A 14,714-nucleotide genomic window follows, 5' to 3' on the forward strand; every position below is an offset into this window, starting at 1 on the left:
GGCAGGCTGCAGTCCATGGGGTCACGAAGAATCGGCGGACACGACTAAGCGACTTCACTTTCACTTTTCACTTTCACACATTGGAGAAGGAAATGGCAACCCACTCCAGTGTTCTTGCCTGGAGAATCCCAGGGACGGGGGAGCTTGGTGGGCTGCCGTCTATGGGGTCGCACAGAGTCGGACACGACCGAAGCGACTTAGCAGCAGCAGTAGCAAGTAATCTTATAATTTTATAGTCCAAAGGCAGTTTTCAGAAAATTATGACTAGCATCAGTGATATTTCCCACAAGTCTGACCAAATTATCAAATTTACAGGCTTACAGAATGATAATCTATTTTGTAATAGTAAATGATATTAGCTACAGAATTAGAGTAGTTTAACTCATGTGACACTACTGAAGTTTAGATTACGGGAATCAGAGAATATAAGACAAATATTTTTAACTTATTGAACCAAATACACATTATAACAGATTATGAAGTAATGTTTTGCTTGCAACTGAGCAGAAGAGGAGCAATGAGCGTAGCTCCTGGATGTGTATGGTCCAGGCCCCTTCACCTGACTCAGGCTCCTTGTTCTTCACCCTACTATTATAACAATTGTTTCCATATAAAGGGAGGTCATTTAATTACTCTTTTCTTTATATACTGTCACTTTGTACTTGTAGGTCAGGTTCTTACTGTAATAGATATAACTATTATGATACAGAAAATTATTCATTTTAATATTTATGGAGTGTTTGTTATATTCAAGGGATTATATTAACCTTTTTAAAAAGAATTTTTAAAGTGACTGATACCTATTTATATAAAATTTTATATTTAGAAGTTGACATCAAAGATGATAACATATGAAATAGGCCACGCAGGAAAAATAAAACTGCAACAAATTTTACGTGTATCTGTTATCTGATAATGGCTGCTGTAAATTGGTTAAAGTGACTATTGTTGGATTTATTATTTTTAATGGCATTAGAAGTAACTGCTCAAAATATCTTTATTTTCTTGTTTCAACAAAGAATGGCAATATATTTTGGTATACGAGACCTACTGCATGAGTTTCAAATTCAATTAAATATATCAAGTTTACACAAAGCCATATGTATAAAGGGGATCTTTTAAAAAAAACTTTATTTGAGAAAGGAAGAGACTTATAACAGAAGGCAAGAAGAGAAACATACAAACAATATATTTACAACACAAAACAAGAGATCACCTTCAAGGGTGTAAATTATAATAAATACAGTAGATTTTAAAAGAGACAATTATCAATTAGTTCTAAGATTATTTAAGTCCAGCTTTCCTTTTCACTGGTTCCAGGTAGTTTCTTGATTAAATTCAAAGACTATCAAATTCAAACAATTAATGTCCACCAACTGTACTGATGAAGCTCTCTCAAATGACACTATAAAAAATAGGTTTTTTTTGTTTGTGATTACATATCTTTGCAGTAATATTATACAAAAGCCTGCTCAGCCACATGTTCCTCCCCAAATAAAATGTATTTTAAAAGATGCACTATCCCTTTTTTATGAGATTGCAAAAAGATTTTAAATAAAATGTATATTTATGAGATGGAAAAAATATAAAATTTTATCTTAGGAATGCCATATTTTTAATGCAAAACAACTGACAAAAAGTCATTTTAATCTGAAGGAATATACTAACCAAAATATGTTGGTAGTAGGAAGTGTTGCCTATTATAGCTATTTGTCAAATTATCGAAGGACTTTCATTATATGGAAAAGTTTTAAACTTTCTAACTTCTAGTTATGTTACTTTACTTTGAATGGAGACTTTTTAAAAAAGGATAATGTATCTTTAGCAGTAACCTTTTTTAAGAAATATTTTTAAATGTCACAGCAAAATGTAAACAACACGTGCCAGTAACATACAGTTATACAAGGTCTACATTTGGCAAAACTGCTATATCTCCTTTGAAACAGGATACTACACCTTAAAATACCTCGGATTTAGAAATATAAATATTTTAATAGAAAAAAACCTCACAAAGATTCTAGGTCATTTGGATTATCCATATTAAAGGGGTCTTAATACAACGAATCTTTAACTAGCTTAACAAAAGTAAACCTATAAAACAAGGTAAACATATCAAAAGAGAGTATGAAGGAAATGTTCCAGTGAAAAGCTTCCTTAACAATTTCCCTACTTGCGGTGTTATTTTCTTAGACAATAAATCAATTCATAGAGTGCCCTTTAAAAACCGACAGAGTAAAACACTATCCTCCGGTTTTTTTCCCTACATTCCTCAGTACATGAATCACTTGGACTTCCTGTTTCCACAAGGCATTTCCTGTTCAGCCTCATAGAAACAGTTTTCTGTAGAACAGCAGGAACCTGACAAAGAACTGACTTAAATAAACAGTCTTCTGTTGCCTTCAAAGTTGTTTGCATTTCATAGCATCAAAGGACATAGTCCTTCTGAAGGTGCATTATGTACAAGTAGATTCTTTTGTTAAACCTAACTTTCCTAATTTTTTATTTGCCAAAATAGTATGGTATACATTGTGTCATTATGGAATTATACTGAAGAGATCCTAGTGATAATGATGATCAAACATGACACATCTTCTTCTTTTAAACATGATTTTTGACTTCAGATCAGATAATAATCATACTGTTACTATTTTTTCCACAGCTGGAGATACAATGTTGTATCTGATTGGACCATAAAGCAGCACGTTAGTTCTTGCCAACATTTGCATCTGCTTCATTTGATCTTTTTCAATAAACAATGTCATCAAATAACACAGGATAAAAATGAAATGAGCAGTACTAGGTGAGACATATGTGATATTTAAAATAGTGCTGTACTTTGCATCTATATATTTAGAACCACCTCTATTCCTAATATTTTCAACTGCAATCTATACAATAACCTAGGACTACTGGCATAGTAACCAGAACATTTCACTTAACAAAAAAAGATAGAGGAAGGAAGGGGCTGACTAACTGTAATAGGGTTCAAGACTGTAGTATGATACAGTATGTACAACAATGTGAAAATTGAATTCTACATATCAAAAAAAAATCAGTAACTAATAAAATGTTTCATTGATCAGACTGGAAAACTATCCAGCAGTCACTGACCTCAACAGATAAACTAAAACCAACAGTGAGTTCGTTTTCCTTAGAAGTAATTGGTGGGTCAGGCTTTGGGATGAATTAAAAGCCTATTAATCACTTGGATACTGATGTAGTATAATTTTAGTGTAACAGGTATTTCCTTAACAGTAGAGTTTCAAGAAACCTTGCTATCTATATAGAGATCAGTATATAGAAAGATCTATATATAGATATATCTGCATTAATCAGAATCCTTAAACACTAAAGTCAAATCATTCAGAGATATAAATGGATAGGAAATAATATCCATTTACCAAAACCAGCAATGCATTTCATATTCAGATAATGACTTTAATTACAAATCCTGGAGCTAAATCTTTGCCTATTACCTGTTGCATAAAAGCAGCCTGCTCCCCAGATTCCATTTCCTGGATCTGAGCATCTTCATCACTGTCCACGGGTTCCTCCTTGACCTTCACAGCACCAGCTTGTCCCAATGTGTCATCCGCACAAGCACCGCTGTCACGCCTAGTGCTGTGGCCACTAGAGGGCGCTCTGTCTTCCTGCATCGCTTGGTCCCCCTGAAGCTCTTCCTCCGCTTCCTCGAGGTGACTGCCTGGTTGCTTCAGTTGTTCAATAGACTTCGAAAGCAGCTAGAAGAGAGTGTTCAGGGGTTCAATATTCAGGGGTTCTTGGCGGTAACACAGCAGTAATATACACTTTGATTTCCTATAATTCTACTTCAGTACACCTTGATTTCTAATTTCTGAGGATCATTTTCTGAATGAATTTGTATGCAATGAAATTCTTCAGTAATACTAAATCTGAAGCAGTCCCACCAATTCCATACTGTATTGGTGTCCTAGGCAGGGAATGAGGTCTTTCAATGTCTTTTTTAAAAAAATAGTTCACTGTTTAACTGACTTAAAAAATGGTGGGAAAAGGGCAAATAATGAACTTTTCCTTTGGAAACCATGAAACTGTCACAAAGGACAGGTTGTAATGAATCAATTTAATCCAGGCAAACCTGAGAATTTTTTTTTCCCTAAAAGAAGTATAACAGAAATAATAGAAAGGTAATGAAAAACTTCCCCAATCTCATTTTCCAATAAATGGCAACCAGGTATAAGACAGAAGCACAAATTCTAAGAGTGTTTCTTGTCTGTTAATTTTCCTATACCTAAATGGTCAAATGATAAAGGACCTATGTATACTTCTGAAAAATGGAAATATTGACTTTGATATCTTGAACTTCAAAAAGATGCAGAATTTAGTGATAGCAAAAAATTTTTTATTAATATCCAAATATAAATTAAAGAATACGAACATAACAAGGAATCATTTTTGAATTTGAAACTTATTATTTAGATCTTTTATTTTGTAAATGCCACGTCAAAAGTTCCTGCTTCCTAGGGGTGACTCTGCATCTTGTCTAGCCTCTGGATGTCTGACCACAGGGAGTATTTAATAACCATGATTTATATTTAATATCTAGAAGTGTATGAATTATAATTTAAAAAGATAATTGGCAATCACCTAAACTGAACAATAGCAAAATGCCATGGCATAAAAACTTGTTACATGGGGAAAAATTCTCAAGATGATTTCATCTCACATAGGCCTTTTGTTTCATTTAACAAGGAGCCTACTGACTGGTTATCTCCAGATCCTGAACTGTGTTTCAAAGAGTGGTTAGAATTTCCTCCTGAGTTGGTGCCCATTTAAGCAACATACCAACTATTATGATGAGCAGCACGGTTAGAATACCAACACAAAAATCATGAATACAGACTTTTCTATGAAAAATTCAAATTTATCTCCCACTCACACCTATGTTTTTCAAAACTAGACACATCCTGTAGGTTTAGAATATATAAGGACTCAAATTTTGAAGGGTGTCTTAACCTCAGACTTTCCTCCACTGCTCACAACCTCAAATGGCCTTGCATGTGCTGACAAAGCCCTTCAATTTCACTGTAGTAAGAATTACACTGGGAATTTTCATTCATTTGTTCAGCAAGTATTTATTGAGTGCCCACTATGTTTCAGACACTCTGCTAGGCACTGGGGAAACAGCCATTGCCCTGCCCTCAGGGAGCTTTCAGTTTCGAGTGTTAGATAGGCACCAAACACATGCACAAATTTATTCTTATTTTCAAGTATGGTAAATGAAAAAGGGAGCAATACAGAGTGTTATAAGAATACACACTAGCTGAAACAGGAGGGAGACGATTAGGAAAGTTTCACAGAGGAGGCTGAGACATCAGAGATGAAGGATGGACAGGAGGAGTTGGATGTGTGTGAGGAGTGGAAATCAGGGGAGGGAGCACTTCTGGCAGAAGGCACAGTGTGTGGACTGGAGGAGAGCCCAGTGTGTCTGAGCAACTGAAAGGTCGATGCGGTTTGAGCACAGGAAGACAGGGAGAGAATGCTGGAAGATGATTCTGGAAAGAGTGACCCAGTTTATAATATATTTGAGTTGTGAATAAGATTCTAGAAAAAGAAAATATAACGTAGGATAAAACATACATAAGACTGAGATTTTGGAGAAAAGAGACAATGTATTATTCCTGAATTTTGACTATACAATTCACTTAATTGGCTAGAAAAAGAACATGTAACACCATAGAAAAGAAGCAAGGTTTTAACTGAAAAGCTCCAGGTTTATCTGGGACATCAGGGATAAGAACATTCAGTGACAAACATCCACTCATTCTTCAAGAGAGGTGGACAGACACAAAGAAAGAGATCACCAGCCAGGCTTGCTAGCTTGACCTCATCACTCACGTAAGACAACATATAAGAGCAGGTTAGAGGATTTTGTAGGGAGAAGACATTAAATTATAAAACATATCAGTCAGGTGAAGGAGACTGCAAGAGTCCCTTCGAGACACTATCTTCCAGAAGATTGTTGCAATTTGTCTTCTGGATGTATGCTTGCTAAACTGTGGAAATTCCCCCTCTTGATACCCAGTTTAGCTGGAAAAGTTCATGGGAACTAGTTCATCAGGGCTGACGAGCCAACGATACTGGTGGGTCAAACAGATGCCTTTACAAGGTGGTCAAAAGATCCTCCCCGTAAGAGCCTCTGTGAGGGCGAGAGGATAAAAAAGCAAAACTCTATGGATGTGTGGCTATAGGACAGGAACTAAGGGCCATTCATGAAGGTCAGCCAGGGAGCACGTGTGACCAGTGTCCAGGAAATGCCACGTCAAAAGTTCCTGCTTCCTAGGGGTGACTCTGCATCTTGTCTAGCTTCTGGATGTCTGACCACAGGGAGTATTTAATAACCAAGAGGAAGTCACAGATACCACCTGCTAAGTAGAAAGACTTTTCTGTTGCTATTTCTCTCCTCAGCTTCAGTTCCAGCATGGCCTCTCAGTGTCCTGACCTCGTAACTGCCAAAGGTCTTATCCTCCACTCTACTTCCGCTCCCAGTGGCCTGGCCTTTGTTGGTGGCTGTACATGCTCTTAAAACCTCAGTTTCGGACATCATTTGTTTCCTCGGGCTCATCCTCAGAATATTTTGACCCTGACCACTCCTCACCTCTGCAGGGTTCTCCAAGCTATTGAACCTACCACATTTTCCCTGCCTGTCCCCCCCACCACCCTTGTTCCTCAACTTCCCTCCTTGCTAGACTGGGTTCCATTCTTCACCATTAAAAATCACTCCCTTATTACTATCTTCAACTCCCTTGCTCTTTTCAATATGGATTTTCCTGTATGAGTAAGACTTCCAACCTTGGTTAATATTAAGTCTCTGCCAAACCCAAGCAGCTGAGTAAGCTAGGAAACAAATAAACAAATTACAATCACGCTGAGTGTTTTGCTTCATATCCGTGATCATAACCCTCAAATGGACCCTCAGTGCTGACTGGAAATAACTACATTTCTCTAGCTAATTTTCTCTCACTCTCTCAATGACTACTTCAAAGTTCCTCCTTTCTCCTCAAACTCCTACTATCTAGACCTTTTACTCACTCCTGCTATTTTTGCTTATTTCAGTGAGAAAACAGACATTTAAAAATAGAGAAATTCAACATTCTGCTACCAAGCTGCCCCACTCACCCTCACATGCCCCACTCACATGACAGTGAAAGAAAGGTCTGCATCCCTATCTTAGTCCAGCCCTCAGCTTAATGCTCTGGGTCCCGTCCATCCCTGCAATTTTCCACCCTGCTCTCCATCACTCATTTCCCATCTCTGCTGGAGTACTTCCACTTGGACACCTTCAGTCTTACTATCCGTCTTAAATGTAACCTCCCTTGGTCCCACCCTCACCCTCTCACAAAAACAAAACAAAACAAAAAACACATTATGTACCTTCCTTCACAGTAAATCTCCTTGAGTTATTTCTCATTTCGCATTGTCTTCATTTTTCTTCTCACAGTCTCTTTAGCATTCACTCAAACTAGGCTTTCATCCTGGAGAAGGCAATGGCACCCCACTACTGGAGTGGGAGCCTGGTGGGCTGCAGTCCATGAGGTCGCTAAGACTCAGACACGGCTGAGCGACTTCACTTCCACTTTTCACTTTCATGCATTGGAGAAGGAAATGGCAACCCACTCCAGTGTTCTTGCCTGGAGAATCCCAGGAACGGCGGAGCCTGGTGGGCTGCCGTCTGTGGGGTCGCACAGAGTCCGACACGACTGAAGCGACTTAGCAGCAGCAGCAGGCTTTCATCCACACTGCGTGTGTGCTTAGCTGTTTCAGTCATGTCTGACTCTTTGCGATCCTATGGACTGTGGCCTGCCAGGCTCCTCTGTCCATGGAATTCTCCAGGCAAGAGTACTGGAGTGGGTTGTCATGCCCTCCTCCAGGGGATCTTCCCGACCCAGGGATCGAATCTGTATCGCCTGTGATTCCTGCATTGCAGGCAGATTCTTTACTGCTGAGCCACTGGGGAAACTCTAATTGACTGAAATCTCTCTTGTTAAAGTCAGTAATGACTGCATAAATACCAAATCCAGTGGCACTTGAAATCAGATATTAACAGGAGTAGTCAGGATGAAGCATTTTTGAAAAGAAAACATGTCAAAGCATCTTTGAAAGTAAGATTTGTATTACTAATGGTGGTGCAGCCAAAGAATAGACAAAATGTACGTGAATTTACTGAAATATAATTTCCCATAGATAGAAAATATGTCAAGAAAATCTTTAATACTGACAAAAGGCTGAGTGTTCACAGAATATTTCATATGTTCATTTAAACTGAAAACCTTTAACAGAAAATCTGATCTGTTAATGTACTCCTGAAGTCACTGGAGTACCCAGAAATCACATCATTTAGTCCATGAATCAAATTTGATCAGTATTTACCACCTCGTTGACACAGCGACACACACAAAAGTGTGTATAACGATTTCCAGTGTGCAACGCAGAAACAGTGCTGTTTGTCCCAGTGCCTCTGGCTTCATCTACACTTCTGCTGGACTTGAAATATGAGAGAAGGAAGCGCCAGCATGGATAATGCTGTGATAACTGGATGAGAAGGCCAGATGGCAAAACAATTTTCTTCTAAGGGCAGAATTCCTTAATGGTTTGTAAAAGAAACATTTCTTGATACAAAACAGTGACTTATGAGTGGAGATCATATAGATATAAAACGTTGGAGTTGAAAATTTTCTAACAACATTCTTCAAATTCTTATTTTATACAGAACGGATTTCATGCCCCCCCAAAAGCCAAATCATCTCCAGAAAAGACACCTAGAACATTTTATACCTTCCATTCTGAAACAGCTATATTCCAACGACAACTGAATTCATATAAACAATTCCAATGTCTCCTCTCAACTCCAAACTTACATAATTCAGCTGCTTGCCTAATGTTATCCCTTAGATCTAAAATCTCCAATAGGTATCAAAAACTTTAAGTAGCTCAAAGATAACCTTTATTCCATTTGTACCCAAATGTATTGATCACCTAATTTTCCTTCTTTGAGTAAACACCATAACCCAGTTGCACAAATCAAAAATCTAGAATTTATCCTTGTTTCTCTATCACTTGTCTTCATAAATATCTGAAAACTTAATTTGTACTTAGCAATAAAACTTTGACACGTTTCGCCCCCGCCTAGGTTATAAAGTGAATGCCAACATCCACATGAATAATAACTACGTCTTTATCACCATTTCTGGAATAAAATGTGCTCTTTGTGAAGTTTCTAAAAATACAAAAGAAATAAATGGGATCTATTGGAGACAATTTTGCAAACTACAAATGCATAGAGGGAGTTAATCTAAACTTCTTATTTTATTTGAGGTATCTGACTCAAGCTGATTTTGCTTAAACAGTCAAATTTGCTGAGTGGAAAAATTAGCAATTAACATCAAGAAAATATGCAAACAAAAGACTCAGAAGATCCACCTGCCAGGTTTGACTTATTTTGGATTTTAAAAATAGAGTTACTTGATGTGATTTGCAAGTTTCTGACTATTTACAAGGAAATCCAGCATTTGGACTATGCTGTGCTCTATGTGTTTTTGAACTACAACTATGACCATTACCAAGAAGGTATGGGTTAACCCTTTTCTAATTTGTACTGTCGCTCAGAGGCCCCAGCTACAGGGAGGAGCTGTCTGCTGACTCTCAGTGGGGTAGCAGGGTCTCTTTTTGGTTGAACATCTGGAGGTGATCCCCCAGCAAAGCCAAGCCATTGCCTTGCTGGGTAGAAAACACAAGAAGAAACATCTGTGTGACAGATAAATGTGTATGCCTGTGTAATCTCGGCTGAGGCTCCATCTGTAAAACACACCCTGTGTCATTCGTCTGACACCAGGTGAGTTACTCTGGTGGGGAGCCCAGCTGAGATGAAGAAGATGAAGGCTGAGCTGCTGCTTCTGCTCCTTTTATCTTTGCTCACTCTCATCGGTTAGTGTGGCTCTGTATTCGCCATGCTGTGCGTGCATGCTCAGTCGTTTCAGTCGTGTCCGACTCTTTACGACACTATGGACTGTAGCCTGTCAGGCTCCTCTTTCCATGGAATTCTCCAGGCAAGAATACTGGAGTGGGTTGTCATGCCCTCCTCTAGGGCATCTTCCATGCCACTGTATAGCAAGTGTCAGTTCAGTTCAATCGCTCACTTGTGTCTGACTCTTTGCGACCCCATGGACTGCAGCACGCCAGGCCTCCCTGTCCATCACCAACTCCTGGAGTTTACTCAAACTCATGTTCATCGAGTCGCTGATGCCATCCAACCATCTCATCCTCTGTCATCCCCTTCTCCTCCCGCCTTCAATCTTTCCCAGCATCAGGGTTTTTTCAAATGAGTCAGTTCGGTATAGCAAGTGTACCGAACACTAAGAAGGCTGCAGGCGGTACATGGCCATTCTGAATTTGTAGCACACACATACAGGCTCACACTGGAGATTTTACAGACCAGACAGCATGATCATTTATCCAAATCTCTAATACCTTCAAGTATTACAACTTGATTCCTCAATTCTTATCAATCCCTGCCAGGGTAATAAATATAGCAAGTCCATAATTTCAATGTTTTATATTCCATGTTGAAAACTATATATTCTATTAGCAAATGGTGTAAAATTCGTTAAATAATATTTAAAGACTGTGCTGCTAATCTTTACACCTTAACCCATTTAATTCAATGTGTAAGTTACATTGTTTGATATAAGTCTAGAAGCTAACATAAGCATAGCGCTTTTGAATAAAATATCTTTAAAAATTTTTTATTTTTAAATTTAGCCACAGAAATCCCTCATGTCCCCACAAATATTTTCAGAAATGAATATCAAACTAAGCACAGAAGTATATAAGGAGTAAATCTGTTTTGGATAGACATCTGATTTTCTGAAATTGTCAACAAATCATTCAGCACAAGTGTTTGAATTAAACTATGCAAAATGACCTTTGATCCTACTCATCACTTTCTTATTTTGCCTCAGATTTTAAGACAGATTTTCTTGGGGAATGGCAAAAGGACAAGCATTTTTTTTTTCTTTTAAATACATGTACAATACTTCTTTCGGAAAATAAAACCTTTCTCTTAAGCTCCAAGGAAACTAGATTTAAAAATAATGATAAAATTCTGTCTCAACTCACAAATAGATTAGGTTATGTACCAACTGTTCTCAGAAACAACATGCAGTTTGGAGGGCTTTCAAATCGAGAGGCCTACTTAGAGAAGAACTCTGACTCAAGACAAAATACTCCATGTCATTCTGTGCACTTTAGGGAAGAAATCAGAAGAATACAAGTTAAATAACAAGAGAGAAAAACTTTCTAAGTACTGGTCCATTATTCACATTAATTAAAGGTCTAAACTGAAAAACATCCTTTCTTGCCAATACTGAAGAGATATAAAATTAATCTAGGGTCCAAGTGCATTCTTAAGGAAAGTGTGTTCATTTTTATAACTTTAATTGACTGTCCAAAACAATGCCTGCAATTAAAATACCCTTTATTTGGCTTTTAAAACATCCTAATATTCCAATAACTGTTCACTTCCAGAAAGGAGACTAAAAAATTTCCTCCTCCCAGCTAGTTAAAGTTACCCATTTTTTTTACTCCTTCAACAAATCTTTATTGAGCACTTGCTATATATGCCAGGCCCTGGGAAGACAGTGGTCAGTTAGGCAAGATCCTGTCTCAAGGAGGCTCTTTAGTTCTTCACTTTCTGCCATAAGGGTGGTGTCATCTGCATATCTGAGGGTATTGATATTTCTCCTGGCAATCTTGATTTCAGCTTGTGCTTCCTCCAGCCCAGCGATTCTCATGATGTACTCTGCATATAAGTTAAATAAGCAGGGTGACAATATACAGTCTTGACGTACTCCTTTTCCTATTTGGAACCAGTCTGTTGTTCCACGTCCAGTTCTAACTGTTGCTCCCTGACCTGCATACAAGTTTGAGTGAAGAAGAACTAAAGAGCCTCTTGATGAAAGTGAAAGAGGAGAGTGAAAAAGTTGGCTTAAAGCTCAACATACAGAAAACTAGGATCATGACATCTGGTCCCATCACTTCATGGCAGATAGATGGGGAAACAGTGGAAACAGTGGCTGACTTTATTTTTCTGGGCTCCAAAATTACTGCAGATGGCGATTGCAGCCATGACATTAGAAGATGCTTACTCCATGGAAGGAAAGTTATGACCAATCTAGACAGCATATTAAAAAGCAGAGACATTACTTTGCCAACAAAGGTCCGTCTAGTCAAGGCTATGGTTTTTCCAGTGGTCATGTATGGATGTGAGAGTTGGACTATAAAGAAAGCTGAGCGTGGAAGAATTGATGATTTTGAAATGTGGTGTTGGAGAAGACTCTTGAGAGTCCCTTGGACTGCAAGGAAATCCAAACAGTCCATCCTAAAGGAGATCAGTCTTGGGTGTTCATTGGAAGGACTGATGTTGAGGCTGAAACACCAATATTTTGGCCACCTCATGCGAAGAGTTGACTCATTGGAAAAGACCCTGATGCTGGGAAAGATTGAAGGCAGGAGAAGGGGACGACAGAGGGTGAGATGGTTGGATGGCATCATGGACTTGATGGACATGGGTTTGGGTGGACTCCAGGAGTTGGTGAGGGACAGGGAGGCCTGGTGTGCTGCAATTCATGGGGTCGCAAAGAGTTAGACAGGACTGAGTGACTGAACTGAACTAAACTGTCTCAAGGAGAAATAAAAAATAAACAACTGAAGAGTGGAACTTAATGTGACAGTGAACAGTGGGGAAGGAGTAAGTGTGCCTAATCTGCATGAGCAAGGAAGGACCCTCTGAAGAGGTGAGGTTTGAGCTGAGTATTAAGAATACCTGGGGGTTGAACATTCCACCAGAACTGTGACTAGCAGTTCGTTTCATGAGATGGAAGGAGACTGACTGCCCACACACCAGACAGGAGGCCAATGTGGTGGGAGCTCAGCGGGTACAGGAAGGGAGTTGGGAGATACGGTCAATGAGGGGGCAAGAGCCTTGTGGGCCCCTGCAAAGATATCTGGATTTTATCCTACAAACTATAAGGAACAAAACTGGGGACTTTTAAGCAAGTGCTTGATGCAGCGTGATTTGCATTTGTAAAGGATTGCTCTGGAAGCTACCTAAGGTTGGATTTAGGTGGGCAAAAGTGGAAACACGAAGACTGACTTTTGAGAACATAAAATCCCCAGCCAGACTATTGCGGGCATTTCTTAACTACAACACAGATGAACTATTTTTCCTTCTGTTACATCACTGGGTAATTTTATGCCCTTTCATATTACATAATAGGATTTTTCCCCTGATAACGTCCTTCCTGATCTTCAGTTGACAGTACACTTTGAAAGTTTTCTTTTTTCCTTTCTTTAAGGGTAATGAATAGTGGCACAGTGAGGAGAGGCATGCTAGGTTCCTTCGCTCGCCCTTTAATTACTGTTTTTGGACTGTGTCTCAGAATAGACAAGGTCTCAGAGCCAGGGAGCTTATGATCACTTGACTGGTAAACAGCTCGCTTTCTCCCTATTCATCAGTCCCTTGCTCTGGTCAACTGGAAAACAGTACCAGTACTCTTTAAAAAGGACAACCAAGAAGAAACCCCAACAATAAATGTCATGTGAAAAATGCCATGGGCTCAGTGTAGCCAGACTTTTCAATTTTTCATCAATGCCAGAAATCTAGATTTGTATCTGAAATCTTTCTTTAAAGATTGAGTGCTTTTTAAGACACTAGGCAGCCCAAAGACATCAGTTCAACGGAATGGATCCAGTCCATAGACTATCAGCTTCTGACCTCGGCAAAGGTTCCCTTATGCCTCTTCTTGCTTGAACATTTTATGGTTTAGATCATTTAGGGCTGATGTCTACATGCTCTTAAAACACACCATCCTTTCTCTAACTTATTTCACTCCGTATATTAGGCTCTAGGTTTATCCACTTCATTCAGTTCAGTTCAGTCGCTCAGTCGTGTCTGACTCTTTGCGACCCCATGAACCGCAGCACACCAGGCCTCCCTGTCCATCAACAACTTCTGGAGTTCACCCAAACTCATGTGCATCGAGTCGGTGATGCCATCCAGCCATCTCATCCTCTGTCATCCCCTTCTCCTCCTGCCCCCAATCCCTCCCAGCATCAGAGTCTTTTCCAATGAGTCAACTCTTCACGTAAGGTTAGGACTACTCAAATATGTGTGTGTGTGTTTAATCTGAGCAATATTCCATTGTGTATATGTACCACAATTTCTGTATTCATTCATCAGTCAATGGGCATCTAGGTTGCTTCCATGTCCTAGCTGTTGTAAAAAGTGCTGCAGCAAATATTGAGGCACATGCATATCTTTCAACTATGGTTTTCTCAGAGTATATGCCCAGTAGTGGGATGGTTGGGTCATATGGTAGTTCTATTCCTAGTTTTTTAAAGAATCTCCATACTGTTTTCCATAGCGGCTGTATCAACTTGCATTCCCACCAACAGTGCAAGAGGATTCCCTTCTCCATATCCTTTCCAGCATTTATTGTTTGTAGATTTTTTTAATGACGGCCATTCCAACCTGTGTGAGGTGACACCTCATTGTAGTTTTGATTTGCATTCCTCTAATGAGTGATGTTTTGGAGAAGGCAATGGCACCCTACTCCAGCACTCTTGCCTGGAAAATCCCATGGATGGAGGAGCCTGGTTGGCTGCAGTCCATGGGGTCGCTA

The 14,714-nt window shown here is 39.1% G+C and overlaps 1 protein-coding gene across 1 annotated transcript in view; it reads right to left on the minus strand.

Moving 5' to 3' along the window:
• The window catches only part of HDAC9 (histone deacetylase 9), an 810,729-nt gene that overhangs the window by 376,511 nt on the left and 419,504 nt on the right, over nucleotides 1-14,714 (minus strand). Inside the window, exon 12 of the mRNA XM_070369757.1 lies at nucleotides 3,477-3,740. Within this exon, the coding sequence (XP_070225858.1) occupies nucleotides 3,477-3,740 (264 nt within the window). The remainder of the gene's footprint in view (nucleotides 1-3,476; nucleotides 3,741-14,714) is intronic.

Source organism: Bos mutus, chromosome 4 (assembly GCF_027580195.1).
Source record: "Bos mutus isolate GX-2022 chromosome 4, NWIPB_WYAK_1.1, whole genome shotgun sequence".
Classification (NCBI taxonomy): domain Eukaryota; kingdom Metazoa; phylum Chordata; class Mammalia; order Artiodactyla; family Bovidae; genus Bos; species Bos mutus.